The following is an 18,024-nucleotide window of genomic DNA, read 5'->3' as shown; positions in this document are numbered from 1 at the left end:
TAGAAAGCTGTCCATATAGTATTGAGCGTCTCATTGATTTGTGTTCGTCGTTTGGGGTTCTAAGTGATTACCATTCCCAGTTGCTTTCTCGTGTCAGTCTGCTGCGACCAGATGGACTGAATGTATTATTTGTGCGGCCCTAAAATTAACAGATAGGTTTCCTTTTCACTCACTTTTGCTTCACTTGCTGTGGTGTACTTAGTAAGCATGAGTGCGTGCTTGCAACAACTCTGCAGCTATTGCATGAAGTGAAGTGTCACAGATAATGGGCATCTCTGTTCTATGGCTTGTTTCATCTTGATGGGTTCTATTAAATGTCAGTCTATTTTTATTTTGGAATGGGTGCCAGTAATGCATTGTTCAGTTATTTTGGTTGCTTTCTTGCTGAAGCACATTCTTGTTACAGTAGAAACATATGGGTAACTCAATCAAAAGCCTTGTCAAAATGAAGGCAAGGCAAGTGCTGCCTTGGTTTAACAAGTATGTTAAGATCCCTTTGCTCTGCTAAAGTGTTTAACGTGACAATTCGTAACTGCATTCATTCAGTAATGTCCAATAACTTCAAGCAACAGTGGTTTGATCATGTTTTTAATTACCCATGTAAAAATTTTAAAATCTGTATTCAATAAGGTGTGGAGCTGCTGTAGGATTAACCCTTAACCAGAATCGTGGGTCATTTTGGACCCACCGTCAATAATAAAACCATCTAACAATGGAAATGTGCGGAGTTTCAGCTTCGCGCACCTGTGACATCTCAGTACACTGTGAGGTGCACCAGGGACCGGGAGCTCGCTGCTTGAAATTTACTGGAAGTGGAGGCAAGTGCCATCCCAGGGTCTAATTTGACCAGCGATTCCAGATACAGGATTTTTTTTTGTCAGTGTATATTGACTTACTTTGTGGTGTTTCAGGCACTTTATTGCCACAATGCAACTGGGTCTCACTGATAAAGAAATATGAACTATTACTGGATGAAAATTATTCACACGCAGAATATGTAAGTGATTTTCAACCTTGTGACAAAGAGAAATAAGTGACGATGAAAATACACAAGGAATTTCTTCTGATTCAAGTAATTCATCGTCTGATGATTCAGTAGAGATAGTCGGCTGTCAAGTAGTGCATATTTTCGAGGTAAAAAGCGATTAAAGTGGTCTAATCATGTACCAGATAGGTCCAGAGTCAGAAGCCACATCATCACTCACCTGCCTGGTCTCATTGGTACAGTTCGTAAAAAACGAAACATGTCACAAAGTGAATCATGGTAATTGCTGATATCAGATGAAATGAGTGCACGTATTTGCACTCACACTAATCAGAAAATAACAGAATATTCAGAAAACTATAAAACTAATGTTACTTACACTAACCATGTGAGTATCGTGGAAATGAAAGCATTTGTTGGGTGATTGCTATTATCAGGTGTGTTCAAATCTGGCAATGAAGATATAGTTAGTCTATGGGCAACTGATGGGACAGGCAGAGGTATATTCAGAATAACAATGTTGGTAAAGCGATTTATGTTCCTGTTATTTGCTTTGAGATTTGATGATGTGAATTCTATGGAAGAAAGAATAATAATGATCGCACTGCTCTCATCTCAGAAATATTTGGAAATTTTATTCAGAACTGTCAAAAATCTATAGCTGCTCAGAATATTTGACAGTTGATGAAATGATTTGCACTTTTAGAGGGAAATGTGTTTTCAGGGTTTATATGAAATCGAAGCCTGCTAAATATGGCATCAAGATTATGTGCCTTTGCGATGCTAAAACACACTATTTATACAATGCTTTTATCTATACAGGCAAAGCAATCACTAATAAAACAAGCCAACTTTCAGTTGTAGCTTGCAGAACCTTTATTTGGAACAAACAGAAATATATCTGGTCCTCTTCTGTGGAGCTGGTTGACAAACTGATTGAAAATGGTGTGACTTAATGTTGGAATGATGTGCAAAAATAAAAGGGAAATACCACCAGAATTTTTAGCCAATAAACAATGTTTCGCTTTGTTATTTGGTTTCGTGAAGAGAGAAACATTGGCATCTTATATCCCAAAAAGAATCAAAGCATAGTGGTGATCTCATCAATGCACTGTGACAGTTCAGTAAATGAAAACAGTGGAAAACCTGAGATGGTTGAATTTTACAACAGAACAAAAGGTGGTGTTGATACATTAGATCAGAAATGCACCAATTATTCAGTCTCTAGAACAACTCGACGAAGGCCATGTGTAATTTTTTCAGCAATATTGAATGTTGCGCAAATGGATTCATATTCTAGAAGGCATCAAATGGTGGAAAACGTATGAAACATTATCATTACATAAAAGAAATTGGACTAAATTTGATAATATCATTTATCACCAAAAGGAAGATGGAGTATTGAAAGGAAGATGGAGCTTTCTTCATTTTCAGTAAATTTGAAGAGTAGGATAGATAACTTTCTAGGGGCAGCTGATGAACCACAAAATGACCTAAGACTAGAAAATTCACCTTGTAATCAAAGTGGCTCATGAAAAAGAGGAAGATGTTATTTATGTGGTCCTACAACTGACAGCAAACAATCACAAAAATGTGACAGATGTCTTAAATTCATCTGTAAAAGACGCGCAGAAAAATTGTGTACCAAGTGCCATTCTTAGTTCAGGTACTGATATAGATAACATTTGGACACTTCCATGTTTTGTTTTCATTATTTTAGTTTGATTGATGGCATAGAGATTATCTATCTATGTTAAGGGGAAGTTATGAGAAACTCCATAGTATATCTAGGTTTTCTAATCTAAGCCTTTTTTGTAATCGTGTAGCATTCCAAGGTAAGGTACTACATATTCTTGTAAAATATGAGACATAGGACTTAAAGTTAAAAAATAATACAATGTAAAATTTTTGCTTAATAAAAGTTGATTTACATTTGAAATAAAATTTATTTTAATACAATCATTACACATTAATGCAGATGAATAGGAAAAAGAATCCTGCAATGTTTGAATACTCCATCAGTAGTGTAGCGCTTGACACAGTTACATTGATTAAATATTTGGGCGTAACATTGCAGAGCGATATGAAGTGGGACAAGCATGTAATGGCAGTTGTGGGGAAGGCGGATGGTCGCCTTCGGTTCATTGGTAGAATTTTGGGGAGATGTGGTTCATCTGTAAAGGAGACCGCTTACAGAACACTGGTGCGACCTATTCTTGAGTACTGCTCGAGCGTTTGGGATCCCTATCAGGTTGGACTGAGGGAGGACATAGAAGCAATTCAGAGGCTGGCTGCTAGATTTGTTACTGGTAGGTTTGATCATCATGCGAGTGTTACGGAAATGCTTCAGGAACTCAGGTGGGAGTCTCTAGGAGAAAGGAATAGTTCTTTTCGTGAATCACTACTGAGGAAATTCAGAGAACCAGCATTTCAGGCCGACTGCTGTACAATTTTACTGCCGCCAACTTACATTTCGCGGAATGACCACAAAGATAAGAGAGATTAGGGCTTGAACAGAGGCATATAGGCAGTCATTTTTCCCTCGTTCTGTTTGGGAGTGGAACAGGGAGAGAAGATGCTAGTTGTGGTACGAGGTACCCTCCGTCATGCACCGTATGGTGGGTTGCAGAGTATGGATGTAGATGTAGATGTTGAGTACTCTGATAGGAGGAAACCAGCTCATACAAGAAGTGTGAGGGTGCGTGCCCGTGCATGGTGCCAGCTGGACTAACGGTGGCAGTGCTGTATTTTGGCAGGTGGTAGTGATGGGTGGGATAGGTAGAGGTGTAGAGAGAGGGAGGTGGAGAGCAAGTAAATGGGCTAGGCATGTTCTGCATGATTGTAGAGGCCAGTGGGATGTGGTGCATGCTGAAGGTGACATGAATTGGCAGGGGGTGACTATGTAGGAAGGGGAAAGTGTTGGGTGGAGGGCACAGGAGCAATGGGTTACCTAAGATTGAGGCCAGGGTGATTATGGGAGCGGAGGATGTGTTTTAAGAATAAATTCCATCTGCATAGTTCAGTGATGCTAGTGGTGGAGGAAAGATCCAGATGGCTTGGGTTGTGAAACAAGCCATTGAAATTTACAATGTTGTGCCACCAGGTGATCAACATTGTTCTTGGCAAGTTTGGCGGTGGCCATTCAACCTGGTGGATATCTAGTTACAGCTTTTTATGTTGATACAACTATGCCGCCGCCTCCTCCTCCTCCTCCTCCTCCTCCTCCTCCTCCTCCTCCTCCATCCCCACCCCCTACCCCCACAAAACCATGGACCTTGCTGTTGGTGAGGCGGCTTGCATGCCTCAGTGAGACAGATAACTGTACTGTAGGTGCAACCACAACAGAGGCATATCTGTTGAGAGGCCAGACGAACAGTTGGTTCCTGAAGAGAGGCAGCAGCTTTTCAGTAGTTGCAGAGGCAACAGTCTGGATGACTGACTGATCTTACACTGTGACATCAATAAAAACAACCATTCAGTGCTGGTACTGTGGATGACTGAAAGCGAGGAAAAACTACAACCATAATTTTTCCCAAGGGGCAAGCAGCTATACTGTATGGTTGAACGATAATGGCAATATCGTGAGTGAAATATTCCTGAGGTTCCCTCAGGGGCTCAGCATTGATTTGCTGAGTACGGGCTTGGCAACGCCAGGGTTCCAGAGTTGTGGACTGGTAAGTGCCTCTAGTAAGGGGCCAGTAGGGGGGGGGGGGGGTGCTGAGGATCCACCACTCCGTGAAGTTTGTAGCATGCCACTTTCAGCTCATCACATTGTGGCAACATGTGTCCTATATACTGATATTAGGGCAGCCCTTAGTCTCGATGGAGATCTGCCCACCATTCTCGCAGATACTGAGTCCAGTGTTAAAGAGAGTGGTGAAATTTTGTGAACTGTCAGGGCTCCTCCCTAAATTGGTGGGGAAAGGAGGCAGACTTTAACACATTATAAACTGCTCCGCATGCAGGGACAGCCTTCATCCCCATCCGTGAGATTAGCATGCTGACTTTACGTCAGGGTGCTGATGAGCATGATGTCAAGTGCCCCTCACCTCAAATCATCGTAATATTCCAGTGGTAAAATAGTCCCCCATTAGGATCTCCAGGTGGGAATTACTCAGGAGGATGTTGTTATCAAGAGAAACAAAACTGGATTTCTACAGATCAGAATGTGGAACATCACATCACTTAATCAAACAGGAGGTTAGAAAATTTAAAAAGAAAATGGATAGGTTAAAGTTATAGTGGAAGTCAGTGAAGTTCGGTGGCAGGAGGAACAGGACTTCTGTCAGGTGAATGCAGGGTTATAAATACACAAACAAATACGAGTAGTGCAAGAGTCAGTTTAATGATGAATAAGAAAATAGGAAATGCAGGTAAGCTAGTATGAGCAGCATAGGGAACACACATGCCAACTAGCCCAACAGATGAAGAGATTGAAAAAATGTATTATGAGGTAAAAGAAATTAGATAATTGAGGAAGCTGATGGACTGGAATTCGATAGTAGGATACTGCATAGCATACCATTCATTTCCGATCATTTCAAAGAATATGATTGAGTTCCTGCAACTGTCTTCCATCTTTTGGACTGACTGTATGAAAACTTGCACTATTTTATTCAAGACCAGAGAGATCTCATTTTAAACTTCGAGGGGCATTTCGAGGAGGAGTGGACATATTTGCACCACTGGAAGGCTTCACAGAAAGGCATCCATCTCATCCACTGACGTTTTATCGCATTACATATAAGAAAAAAATTTTAAATTATTTTCAGATTTGTCTAATGGGTCACCAGGCCGAGATTCCTGACATCTGTTAATACAACATTACGGTAATACAAATGGAAGACACAAAAGTTAAAAAGTTAGGGGACCACTGATAGTGATATGGAAGCAAAAAGTAAAAAAGGTAACTCCCGTCTAGTTCATGTTTCTCAGTAAGAATCTTTCCCCATCATTAGCTTTCTTACTTTGTGATGAGTGCTTGAAAAGTCATGAAAAAAGAATAAAAATTTGTTCATTTCATTGTCTAAAAGGCTTCTGTTTCTTGTTTACCACCTAAGTAGGACCTAAATCTTCTCATTTAGTTTTCAGTTAGTGGTCTATGTCACAGTCTGTAAGTGTGCGATCTGCTAAAAAATTGTGATCAAAAACTTCCTGTGATAACCGATCTTCAACAACTTAAAATGGTATTAGTTACGTGAGAGTTCTTGTTCCGACCACCACTTGTTGGAATACTTGTTGGATTAAGTAATTCACTGCTTGAATTTTGAAGCAAAGTCGCTTAGATGTGTTACAAAGCACAATACCACCAAGTCATCTCCTCAGCTGGCCTCCTTCACTACACTTTTAACTGTATGGTTATCCTCCTTGGGATAGTGTACAGTCATAATAAAAGTCTATAGAACATGTTTGTAGAATGCCGTACTACTTTGAGAGAGTGATAAAAACTCTGATTCATGGCACAAGTAACAGTTCTTTTATTGCTATCAGTTTAAGCACTTTCCTTATTAATCGCATTCAGTTTGTATGCTGTCAGTCAATACTTAATGAACAGTCATTTCTTTCAGAGGGTCTGACTTCTGTTGGTCTGATGCTTGAGAAATTTACATGTGGAGCTTATCACAAGCATGGCAAACATCCTTCAGTGGTTTCTTGATATGAATATTCAACTGGTGAAACAGTTTTGGATACACAGCTAAATGTTTGGGCTGCTCAGACTCGACATGTGTGGGTGTGTTGTCTGTAGTGAGGTGGGAGGTAAGGTTTAACTTTTTCTTGTATAGTGACTTCCGTATAATGATGTAGTGTTTATGCGCTACATTCCTTACAGCATTGCCATCTGTGGACATAGTCTGCAGTGGAAAGCAGGTGATGCTGAAATATACTGATAACCTTACCAGAGCCTTTACTGTCGGCTCATCCATAAACAAATCTCTTGTGCCATCTGCTCCTCTGACACCAGTAAACCTGTTAACTAGCCTCCAACCAGCATTCTTCTGATCATCCAGCATCACTGTGACATTGAAAAGCTCACCATATCCTCCACCAGGGTTTAGACTACCTTTTGTCATCCCCTGAGATAAGGGATAGCCCACTCACATCCCCCAAAGTAGTGTTCCACCACACACGCAACCTAGAGACCATCCTTGTCCATACCTGTTCCAATGCTGCATTCCATGGGTCACTCACTTGTGGTCGGCCCGAGTGCAGAATCTGTCGCACCCCCACCTGCCACGTGTTACTGCAGTACAATCATGGACTTGCCTTTCCAATAAAAGGCAGGGATATGTGTGAAAGCATATCACCTGTGCTGCAATTACTGTACAGCATTCTATGGTGGCATGACACGTAACCAATACTCTACTCTCATGAATGGCCACCACCAAATAGTAGCAAACTGCAAACTTGGCCATCCAGTTGCCAAACAGGCTGAATTCCATAGCACAAATGACTTCAGCAGCTGCTTCACTATGGAGGCCCTACAGATACTCCTTTCTAGCGTAAGTTACTCTGAACTGCGCAGATGGGAATTCTCTCTTTATCAAATCCTGTGTGCTCTCAATCCCCTTGGCCTAAATCTCCCCTGCGATGTCGGTGCGCATGATGTTTTTCCCTATCCTCAGTGCTCTTTCCATCTTGTTATGCAAATGTGGAGTCATCTGTCCAAAGAACTGCCTGTTTCCCACTGCCCCCTTTTTGTATCCTCCTCATTCCCTTCAGCTTAGGCAACTGTTTTTATTGATCAGGTACCAATAATCAGTAGTGCCATGGCCACAGGAGTGTGAGAGAGACTGTGTGTGACGGTGGGTACTTCTGCTAGAAAAAGATGCATGAAAGTGTTAATGCTGTTGTCTGTTACATGTGTCTATGCTCTATGCATCAGTCTAAGGTGACTGCCTTTCTTCTGTTTACATATTACTCCATCCAGGAGTTTCCATTATTGTTAAATTATAACTAATTTAACTTCAGCTTGTTTCATAAGTATTTATTTATCTTCACATTTCTAGTGAAAGGCACGTTCTAATTCCCGAAAATACATGAGAAAACTTTAGCTTTCTGGCTGTAGAAGTATCAGATGAGCTGTTCAACAAACAATTTTTTATTTTTGCAAACAAGTTAGTGTTCTCTTTCTGCTTCAGTGACCTCCCATGTGCTTGGTCAAATGCATTTTCTGTTGTCACCAAAACCAAAAATACACTGCTGACCACCCAAAATGCAACATTCTGAAGGAAGCAACCAAATCTGGTGAAATTTGCAGCACGTGTTTCTGGCAGTGAGAGCTGCACGTGATTATCATTTCAGTGAAGGTACACATCATGGGTGCCAGTAATGCCAGGTTCAAGCTCTTCATAGAGGAAATAGATGGGCATGTGGACATACTGGAATTGTTCTTTCATGCAGTTGTTTTGCATAAGCAGCTTCAGTATGCCTCACAGAAGACAGCAAGCATCATTAGTGCATGTTTTGGAGTTAGACCGAGAAGAAATAGTTGCTTGAAGGGATTGTGGTTTATCCTTCAGAGACATGGGCGATAGTGTCAGACAGAACCAAGCAACTGCTAGATGCCGGGAGGAATGACAGACTGATGGGACCAATGGAACCTCCTTGTTGCACCAGTACACGTGACCACAAGCATATTGTGTGCATGGCATTGATGGATTGCTCTGCCACATCATGAACCGTATCAAAACAAATCCAGTCCATTGCACAACAAGCAATGTCCACACATACCATTCAGCATTGTTTGTAGTAGAGCAGACTGTCCACAGGATGTTCATTGCCATGTTTACAGCTGAGTCAACACCAAAGACATTTGTGCTGGCAATGGTGCGATGAATAACAGATGTGGACAAGAAAATGGAACAACGTTGTCTTTTCTGACAAATCCCAACTCTGCCTGCACCACTATGATGGTCGGATTAGTCTCTTGACAGATTGTGGTGAGAGACTGTTGAACTGTTGCCTTATGCGTTGCCACACTGGTCCTGCAGTCGGTATTATCTGGGGTCATATTTGACTCCACTCCTACACCCCCTAGTACGCATTGCCAGTACTCTAACCAGCTCTGAAATGCTGGAGCCTGAGCTTGCTGACAGCCACATTGCAACAGGATAATGCACAATCACATGTGGCATGCAACGTTCAAGATAACTTTGTCACTCATAGGATTGTGCTGCTGTCTTGGCTTCCCTTTCCTCCCTATCTGGTTGATGACTGCAGAATGAATGCTACATCAGGTCAACTTTGTCAATATGTGGAAGCAGTATGAATTGCTACACTGCATCAGCACAACCAAAGCCCATTTGAGTCAATACTGAGGTGTGCAGCAGTAGTTATAGCCACCAATGGCAGTAACAGGCAGTATTGATTTCATCATTTTACTCACTTCATGTGGGACTGTATTTTCAACTGTGATCTTTGTACAGTGTGTTATCCCCCAAATCTGACTGGCTGTGATATCTCTGGTCATTCTTGGTGTTGCATTTTTGATGGTCAGCAGTGAAGATTATCCTTCTACTTACATTCTAAGGCTGCGCAACATTTCCAATGACCATCTTGTCCATTTTGGAGTCAGACTTTACTCTGCCTTTTCTCTTGATCAGCTTCTTCGTGTTTTCATTCTTGTCATATGGAGCAACCAAAATTTCAGTGTCAATCAGGGCACTGCAGACTTTCATACAATCATCAAAGTGTACAGAATTGTCAAATGTCACATTTTTTCCCATCATAAGGATGGTCCCAGGTGTCATGATTAAGTGAATCAATTTCACTGCTCTCTTGTTGTGGCAGTTGGTTCTTTGGCTCATTGATGATCAACATTTATTGGATCAGTACAAAACTGTCACAGTAGCTTGTTTCCATGCTTACCAGTAATGGTAATCACTGCCAAAACTTATGTTCAACATCATATTTAACACCATCCAACACAATTGTCTCAACTTCTTTGCAGTACAAAGTTTGAAAATTCTGAATTAGTCTGTGGCCAAGCAGTTGTAATTTCAAGGAGGGGTTCTCGGCTAAACAGTAAGTATCACATTACCTGGAGGTGGTGGGATATTGTAAACTGCAAAATTGTCTAGAAAATGCACACTTCCACATCTGTTTCCCCATATTTTTGTCCAGGTTCAAGGGCGACTGTGGGAGCAATAACAGAGGAAATCATCTAATACCCATGAACTATCTAAAGTTACCAGCTTTTATTACCACAAGACACATCAGTTTCTTACACCATTCAATGTTCACTATAAGCAACAGTGCTAACCTTCCTTGTCATGTTTTCTCCCTTCCTGTAGAATGACACAGATCTTATCTTTGCCAGCAGCCAAATTACTTGATTTTTCCATGCTAAATAAACTGTCATCAGTGCTCGCATTCTCACCATAAAGCATCATAAAAATTGTTTTTCTTTTTATTTCTTAACAAGGACCCCTCACTAGCGGTGAATGACTTAGCCTTATCTATAAGCATATACCGTAACCTCCAATAGGCATATTTTGCCACTCTGTGTTCTACGGGCCCAATAAACTACTGCTTTTCTGTGATAGACTAACTTCTTTGAAGATAGCTTTACTACTAATTTATGTACTGTGATATGTTACATATTGTTGAGTAAGCAAAGGGATATTGCAGTGGCTTGAAAGACTACCAGAACAGTTAAGTGTTAGATAGGTACTGACTTTGAATAAGTATTTTCTGTTTTCTAGTGATGTGTTGTCAACCATTTCAATTTGAGTGCACCAGAACACATGATTTCTTTGATTTATTAGGGCTTTTTTGCAAAAGCACAAGCAATTAGTGAATTTATTGAGGAATTTGATTCATCAGGGTTTGAATTAGGAAGAGTAGATTTAATACCCTTTTGATAAAGTTGTTATTCCCTGGAAGAAAATGCTATTATTAATTTTTTTTTTTTTTTTTTTTTTCCCTTACAACTTTCCAACCAAAGAAAAGTGAATTTCTTACATCATTATCTATTACCTTATTTGTTACATTGAAATTACAGCCATTAAGAATCTGTCTTCCCCATTGTTAACTATGGTGATTTTTATGTGACACTTCTCACAATAGTAAATTGATTTGTATGTATTTCCTTAGGAATGGCCCAGCTCCTGTCAGCATGTCACTTTCTGCGCAAACTTAGTTTAGAGAACTGTGTTTTGAATGCTGATTGCTGTGCAGCCATTGGTGAGAATTCTGGTTTGGAAGTCCTTAACATGTCTGGCTGTGAAGGTGTGAATGAGGGAGGAATTACCAGTATAATCACTGGTTGCTCCAGGTACGTTTGTTTAGCATTGTGTAGATAGACTGTATATCAGTGATATAAGTAAGCATTAACTTTAATATTCTCCCTTGCCTGTCCACAGCAGTAGATCATAAACTGTGTTTTGGTTCTTTTCAACCATCATTTTATAATCTGAAGCAAAAGAGAATTTGTATGCCAGCACTAAATCAATACAGCACAAGAAATTAAAGTAATAAAGTTAACTATATTTATGTGTGGATGGATACGTGTATGTGTGCGAGTGTATACCTGTCCTTTTTCCCCCCCTAAGGTAAGTCTTTCCGCTCCCGGGATTGGAATGACTCCTTACCCTCTCCCTTAAAACCCACTTCCTTTCGTCTTTCCCTCTCCTTCCCTCTTTCCTGATGAGGCAACAGTTTGTTGCGAAAGCTTGAATTTTGTGTGTGTGTTTGTGTTTGTGTGTCTATCGACCTGCCAGCGCTTTCGTTCGGTAAGTCACCTCATCTTTGTTTTTATATATAACTATATTTAAATATTTTGCTTTCTTAGCTTTTAAGTGAAACCTTAGAGAGGAAAGGATGTGAATGTTTTGCTAGCTCATATTTGAAAGTATTGGACGTTGTCGCTTAGTGAGACTTCAGTCAGCCATAGGCATTTAGAATGAGCCCATTTCCTCTGTACCTGGTTAGCTGAAAAATAAAGCTGTTCTATTCTACACTTGTTTATTAATATATTTGACTTTCACATCCATAGCTTCCACCTAAGTCGCAAAATGTGTTCAGAATGTAACACAAGGTGTTCCTATAACATTGCACCATATTTAACTGAAAGTTGTTGTTTGCTGAACTGAGAGCGTTAAATGGTTTGACTGGAAATACTCTCTTCTTGAAGCAATGATTAAGAATGCAGCACGGGTTTTAAAATTTGTTAGGAATCAGGGCTTGCCTCAAATTGTTAGGGAACAGATTTAGCAGTTGATTGGCTAGTTACTTCATATATTTTTTATATCTATAGTCAGCTAGTCACATGTGCCCCCAGGAAAGATTGAGCCCAACTAACCTTAATTTCACAAAGTAATATTTTATGTTAAAATTGCCATCATTTTGCATGGAAGGACATGTTCTTGAGTGTATTTGGTACCACAACCACTGTCATTCATATTTTTATTCTTTGTTTTAATATATTTCTTACTTTAAAGTTTAAATAATTTTAAATTTATGAAAAGTAACATTTGCGTTTTAAGGTTACCCATCCAATGTAGTTTTTTAACTAAGATGATGATAATGAGATGGCATTTGAGTGTTGGCTCTCTGCATGTCTTGTAATGCATACTCTGTCAGAAACTGACATCATAAAACTTTGTCAGAAAACACTAATTTACACTGCTGGAAAAAAATAGTGCTCAAGGACTGTGGTCAGGAGCACGGAGGTATAGTATGTGTATACTGAAGAGTTCGTGTTGGTGATTCATCAACAGTCAGATGGTGCTCAGGGGGCCTGTCTCAGCACCTTCAGTTTGGGCTCTGCAGGCAGTAACTCTGCCAAGTTAGAGGTGAACAGTGTTGGCATAATTCATTGTAGGCTACAACTATACCCCACTGAAAAAGTAGATACTCCTGCTGAACAGCTTCAATCACTAAAACTGGGTCCCATAGTGAGCATGTGGGAAGCTGTAGAGAGACATATCAATAGATTGCTGCACATATTGAGCACAGTGTATTGGTGGTGTCGCTGCTTTCAACAGTTGTCTGCGGAACATTCCCACACCTGGTCCACAGGTTCTGAACATCTGTGTAGTACAGATGCATATAAAGATCTTTGCATTGTGTGCATGATGCTGGCCTACAAATCATCCATGGATGTAATTCGGACACATGTTTCACCTGTTATGTCATCAGGGACCATTAGGAACCATCTGCTTGCAGCAGGATTAAGGTAAAGGGTGCCTCTGGCCAGGCTGCCACTCATACCACAACACAGCCAAGGATGGCTATTCTGGTGTTGTGAAAGAGTTGACTGGAGAGTGGAATTGTGTGCTGCTGTTTTCACTGATGAGTGTAGGTTCTGTCTGTATGCGAATGATGGACATACCTTGTATGCCATAGACCTGGTGAGCTGCCTATTCCAGAGTGCATTTGCCCAAAACACACAGGTCTGATATCAGACTTTATGGTGTGGGGTGCCGTCATTACAACTTGCAGTCACATTGATATTTCTACAGGGTAAACTAACCAGTGTCTGTTACTTTGCAGAGGCTATTAGCCCCACGCCACTGCCATTTCTTCGACAGGAAGGTGACATATTCTTTCAGCAGGACAATGAACATCCACATACGGCTGCTGTGCCACAGCATGACCTTTATGATGTACAACTGGCCTGACAAGCAAGGTCACATATGGAACATGATGAAATGGGGACTTACTCCAACAAAAGTTGCGAGCTGCTAGGAACAATTTATAACAAGATGCCGTTTAACACCTTCATGATAGTTTGCATACAAGAATATACGTATGCGTCCGTTATAGAGAGGAGGGTACACTATGTGTCAATAAGACTATTTAGGCACCCTTTACTGTGACATGTTTCCTTCATTCCACTACTGGTGAGGTGCAATGTAAACAATGTCAAAACAATAGCTTAAATTAGTGCAAGTTACTAATTTTTCTACAAAAAAGAATCTTCGGTGTATTTAAATCCAGATAACCAGAAAAGACAAAATCAAAGCAGCAGTTTACATTGGTGTAAATGACTGATACTACATACGTCCTCTTCGTGAGACTGGAATAGGATACAGAATCCCAAAAAGGGTTGTGGTTTTGCACAAGGTATTGCTTTATTGTTATTGTGGGAACAGCAACGGCAAGTAAGGAATATTTGCTGTATTGTTTTGTTTATATTTAGTGTTTGATTAGCCTCTTACACCACTGACAGGAAGAAATATTAGACATGTCTATCATCCCAGCAACTTTCCTGTATATTGCTCAATTTATGGAGATAATGTTGGCCTGGTCTGGAAATTGTCTGGTGTGATAGCCCTTGAGTGGATCAGAAACTGTCCAGCACATACTAGCGGAATGGTGCAGTTTGGCGGCCTTCAATGTTTGTCAGACTCCTTGTGTCACTAAATTGCAATACAGTAACCATAGCCACTGCATTAATGATATTCTGAGAACTCTGTGTATCGTTTTATTGAAGTAGCTTTGCCGGTCTATTATCTGTAGGTTCCAAATGAACGAAGTATGTGCCAGTTTTAATTTGATGACAGGAACATGTTCTGTAAGTGGTGTTGCCATCACCCGACCAGCATGGTTGGCTGAGTTGGTGCTGAATCAGGAACTTCCTTATGCAGATTAAAAGAGGCTGGAACATGTGGTGTTATTTTGCAGTCTGTTGTCCATTCCTCCAGGTAATGTGGTTTCACATACCAGCTGAATCACTTTGAATTAGTTTTCAGTGTCTGTAGCATTACAACTGCAGTGAAAAAGCAGTCATTTTTTCTCAAATCTCGCTCAGTACTGAAATAATGAGATGAAACAAAAAAACAATGGTTGCTGTATGTCTGCCACATTTTTCTAAATGATAAATACCTGGTGACTGAAAATCACAGACTGGTATATGTAGACAAAAGCTGATGTTACAGCTTTCAAACCTGATGATTGGGGAGGGAATCTTTTATTTCCATATCCTAAAACACCTTCCCGACTGGATGAGGCATAGTAAATGGGAAAGCAAATCAAAGTTAGCTTTTGTTTCTGGGTTCCACTCAGTTACTGAGTGAGTGGGGTAGCTCAGTTTTAGCACACTGGACTCGCATTCGGAAGGACAACAGTTCAAACCCAGGTCCAGCCATCCTGATTGAGGTTTCCCTAAATTGCTTAAGGCAAGTGCTAGGATGGTTGAAGGTTATGGCCGCCTTCCTTCTCCATACTTCCCTAATCAGAGCATGTGCTCCATCTCTAATGACCTCGTTGCCGATGGGATGTTAAACACTAAACCTCTCGTCCTCTCTCCCCCTCTCGTCTCTCTCCCCCTCTCGTCCTCTCTCCCCTCTCGTCCTCTCTCCCCCTCTCGTCCTCTCTCCCCCTCTCGTCCTCTTCCCCTCTCGTCCTCTCTCCCTCTCGTCCTCTCTCCCCCTCTCGTCCTCTCTCCCCCTCTCGTCCTCCTCTCCCCCTCTCGTCCTCTCTCCCCCTCTCGTCCTCTCTCCCCCTCTCGTCCTCTCTCCCCCTCTCGTCCTCTCTCCCCCCTCTCGTCCTCCTCTCCCCCTCTCGTCCTCTCTCCCCCTCTCGTCCTCTCTCCCCCTCTCGTCCTCTCTCCCCCTCTCGTCCTCTCTCCCCCTCTCGTCCTCTCTCCCCCTCTCGCCTCCTCCCCTCTCGTCCTCTCTCCCCCCTCTCGTCCTCTCTCTCCCCCCCTCTCGTCCTCTCTCCCCCCCCTCTCGTCCTCTCTCTCCCCCCCTCTCGTCCTCTCTCCCCCCCTCTCGTCCTCTCTCTCCCCCCCTCTCGTCCTCTCTCTCCCCCCCTCTCGTCCTCTCTCTCCCCCCCTCTCGTCCTCTCTCTCCCCCCCTCTCGTCCTCTCTCTCCCCCCCCTCTCGTCCTCTCTCTCCCCCCCCTCTCGTCCTCTCTCTCCCCCCCTCTCGTCCTCTCTCTCCCCCTCTCGTCCTCTCTCTCCCCCCTCTCGTCCTCTCTCTCCCCCCCTCTCGTCCTCTCTCTCCCCCCCTCTCGTCCTCTCTCTCGTCCCCCCCTCTCGTCCTCTCTCTCCCCCCCTCTCGTCCTCTCTCTCCCCCCCTCTCGTCCTCTCTCTCCCCCCTCTCGTCCTCGTCTCTCCCCCCTCTCGTCTCTCTCTCCCCCCTCTCGTCCTCTCTCTCCCCCCTCTCGTCCTCTCTCCCCCCCTCTCGTCCTCTCTCCCCCCCCTCTCGTCCCTCTCTTCCCCCCCCTCTCGTCCTCTCTCCCCCCCTCTCGTCCTCTCTCTCCCCCCTCTCGTCCTCTCTCCCCCCCCTCTCGTCCTCTCTCCCCCCCCCTCTCGTCTCCTCTCTCTCCCCCCCTCTCGTCCTCTCTCCCCCCCCTCTCGTCCTCTCTCCCCCCCCCTCTCGTCCTCTCTCCCCCCCCCTCTCGTCCCTCTCTCCCCCCCCTCTCGTCCTCTCTCCCCCCCCTCTCGTCCTCTCTCCCCCCCCTCTCGTCCTCTCTCCCCCCCCTCTCGTCCTCTCTCCCCCCCCCCTCTCGTCCTCTCTCCCCCCCCTCTCGTCCTCTCTCCCCCCCCTCTCGTCCTCTCTCCCCCCCCCTCTCGTCCTCTCTCCCCCCCCCTCTCGTCCTCTCTCCCCCCCTCTCGTCCTCTCTCCCCCCTCTCGTCCTCTCTCCCCCCCCTCTCGTCCTCTCTCCCCCCCCCTCTCGTCCTCTCTCCCCCCCCCTCTCGTCCTCTCTCCCCCCCCTCTCGTCCTCTCTCCCCCCCTCTCTCGTCCTCTCTCCCCCCTCTCTCGTCCTCTCTCCCCCCTCTCGTCCTCTCTCCCCCCTCTCTCGTCCTCTCTCCCCCCTCTCTCGTCCTCTCTCCCCCCCTCTCTCGTCCTCTCTCCCCCCTCTCTCGTCCTCTCTCCCCCCTCTCTCGTCCTCTCTCCCCCCTCTCTCGTCCTCTCTCCCCCCCTCTCTCGTCCTCTCTCCCCCCCTCTCTCGTCCTCTCTCCCCCCTCTCTCGTCCTCTCTCCCCCCTCTCTCGTCCTCTCTCCCCCCTCTCTCGTCCTCTCTCCCCCCTCTCCTCGTCCTCTCTCCCCCCTCTCTCGTCCTCTCTCCCCCCTCTCTCGTCCTCTCTCCCCCCTCTCTCGTCCCTCCTCTCTCCCCCCCTCTCTCGTCCCCTCTCCCCCCCTCTCTCGTCCCCTCTCCCCCCTCTCTCGTCCCCTCTCCCCCCCTCTCGTCCCCTCTCCCCCCCCCTCTCGTCCTCTCTCCCCCCCTCCTCTCGTCCTCTCTCCCCCCCCCCTCTCGTCCTCTCTCCCCCCCCCCTCTCGTCCTCTCTCCCCCCCCCTCTCGTCCTCTCTCCCCCCCCCCTCTCGTCCTCTCTCCCCCCCCCCTCTCGTCCTCTCTCCTCCCCCCCCTCTCGTCCTCTCTCCCCCCCCCCTCTCGTCCTCTCTCCCCCCCCCCCTCTCGTCCTCTCCCCCCCCTCTCGTCCTCTCTCCCCCCCTCTCGTCCTCTCTCCCCCCCCTCTCGTCCTCTCTCCCCCCCCTCTCGTCCTCTCTCCCCCCCCTCTCGTCCTCTCTCCCCCCCCCTCTCGTCCTCTCTCCCCCCCCTCTCGTCCTCTCTCCCCCCCCTCTCGTCCTCTCTCCCCCCCCCTCTCTGTCCTCTCTCCCCCCCCTCTCGTCCTCTCTCCCCCCCTCTCGTCCTCTCTCCCCCCCTCTCGTCCTCTCTCCCCCCCTCTCGTCCTCTCTCCCCCCCTCTCGTCCTCTCTCCCCCCCTCTCGTCCTCTCTCCCCCCCTCTCGTCCTCTCTCCCCCCCTCTCGTCCTCTCTCCCCCCCCTCTCGTCCTCTCTCCCCCCCCTCTCGTCCTCTCTCCCCCCCCTCTCGTCCTCTCTCCCCCCCCTCTCGTCCTCTCTCCCCCCCTCTCGTCCTCTCTCTCCCCCCCCCTCTCGTCCTCTCTCTCCCCCCCCTCTCGTCCTCTCTCTCCCCCCCCTCTCGTCCTCTCTCTCCCCCCCCCTCTCGTCCTCTCTCTCCCCCCCCTCTCGTCCTCTCTCTCCCCCCCCCTCTCGTCCTCTCTCTCCCCCCCCTCTCGTCCTCTCTCTCCCCCCCCTCTCGTCCTCTCTCTCCCCCCCCTCTCGTCCTC

The 18,024-nt window shown here is 45.0% G+C and overlaps 1 protein-coding gene across 1 annotated transcript in view; it reads left to right on the top strand.

The window, feature by feature from the left end:
- The window catches only part of LOC124549874 (S-phase kinase-associated protein 2), a 116,154-nt gene that overhangs the window by 78,096 nt on the left and 20,034 nt on the right, over window positions 1–18,024 (top strand). The window contains exon 6 of the mRNA XM_047125272.1: window positions 11,081–11,261. Within this exon, the coding sequence (XP_046981228.1) occupies window positions 11,081–11,261 (181 nt within the window). The remainder of the gene's footprint in view (window positions 1–11,080; window positions 11,262–18,024) is intronic.

This window comes from Schistocerca americana, chromosome 1 (assembly GCF_021461395.2).
Source record: "Schistocerca americana isolate TAMUIC-IGC-003095 chromosome 1, iqSchAmer2.1, whole genome shotgun sequence".
Lineage (NCBI taxonomy): Eukaryota > Metazoa > Arthropoda > Insecta > Orthoptera > Acrididae > Schistocerca > Schistocerca americana.
This window is presented reverse-complemented; position numbering and strand designations above follow the sequence as displayed.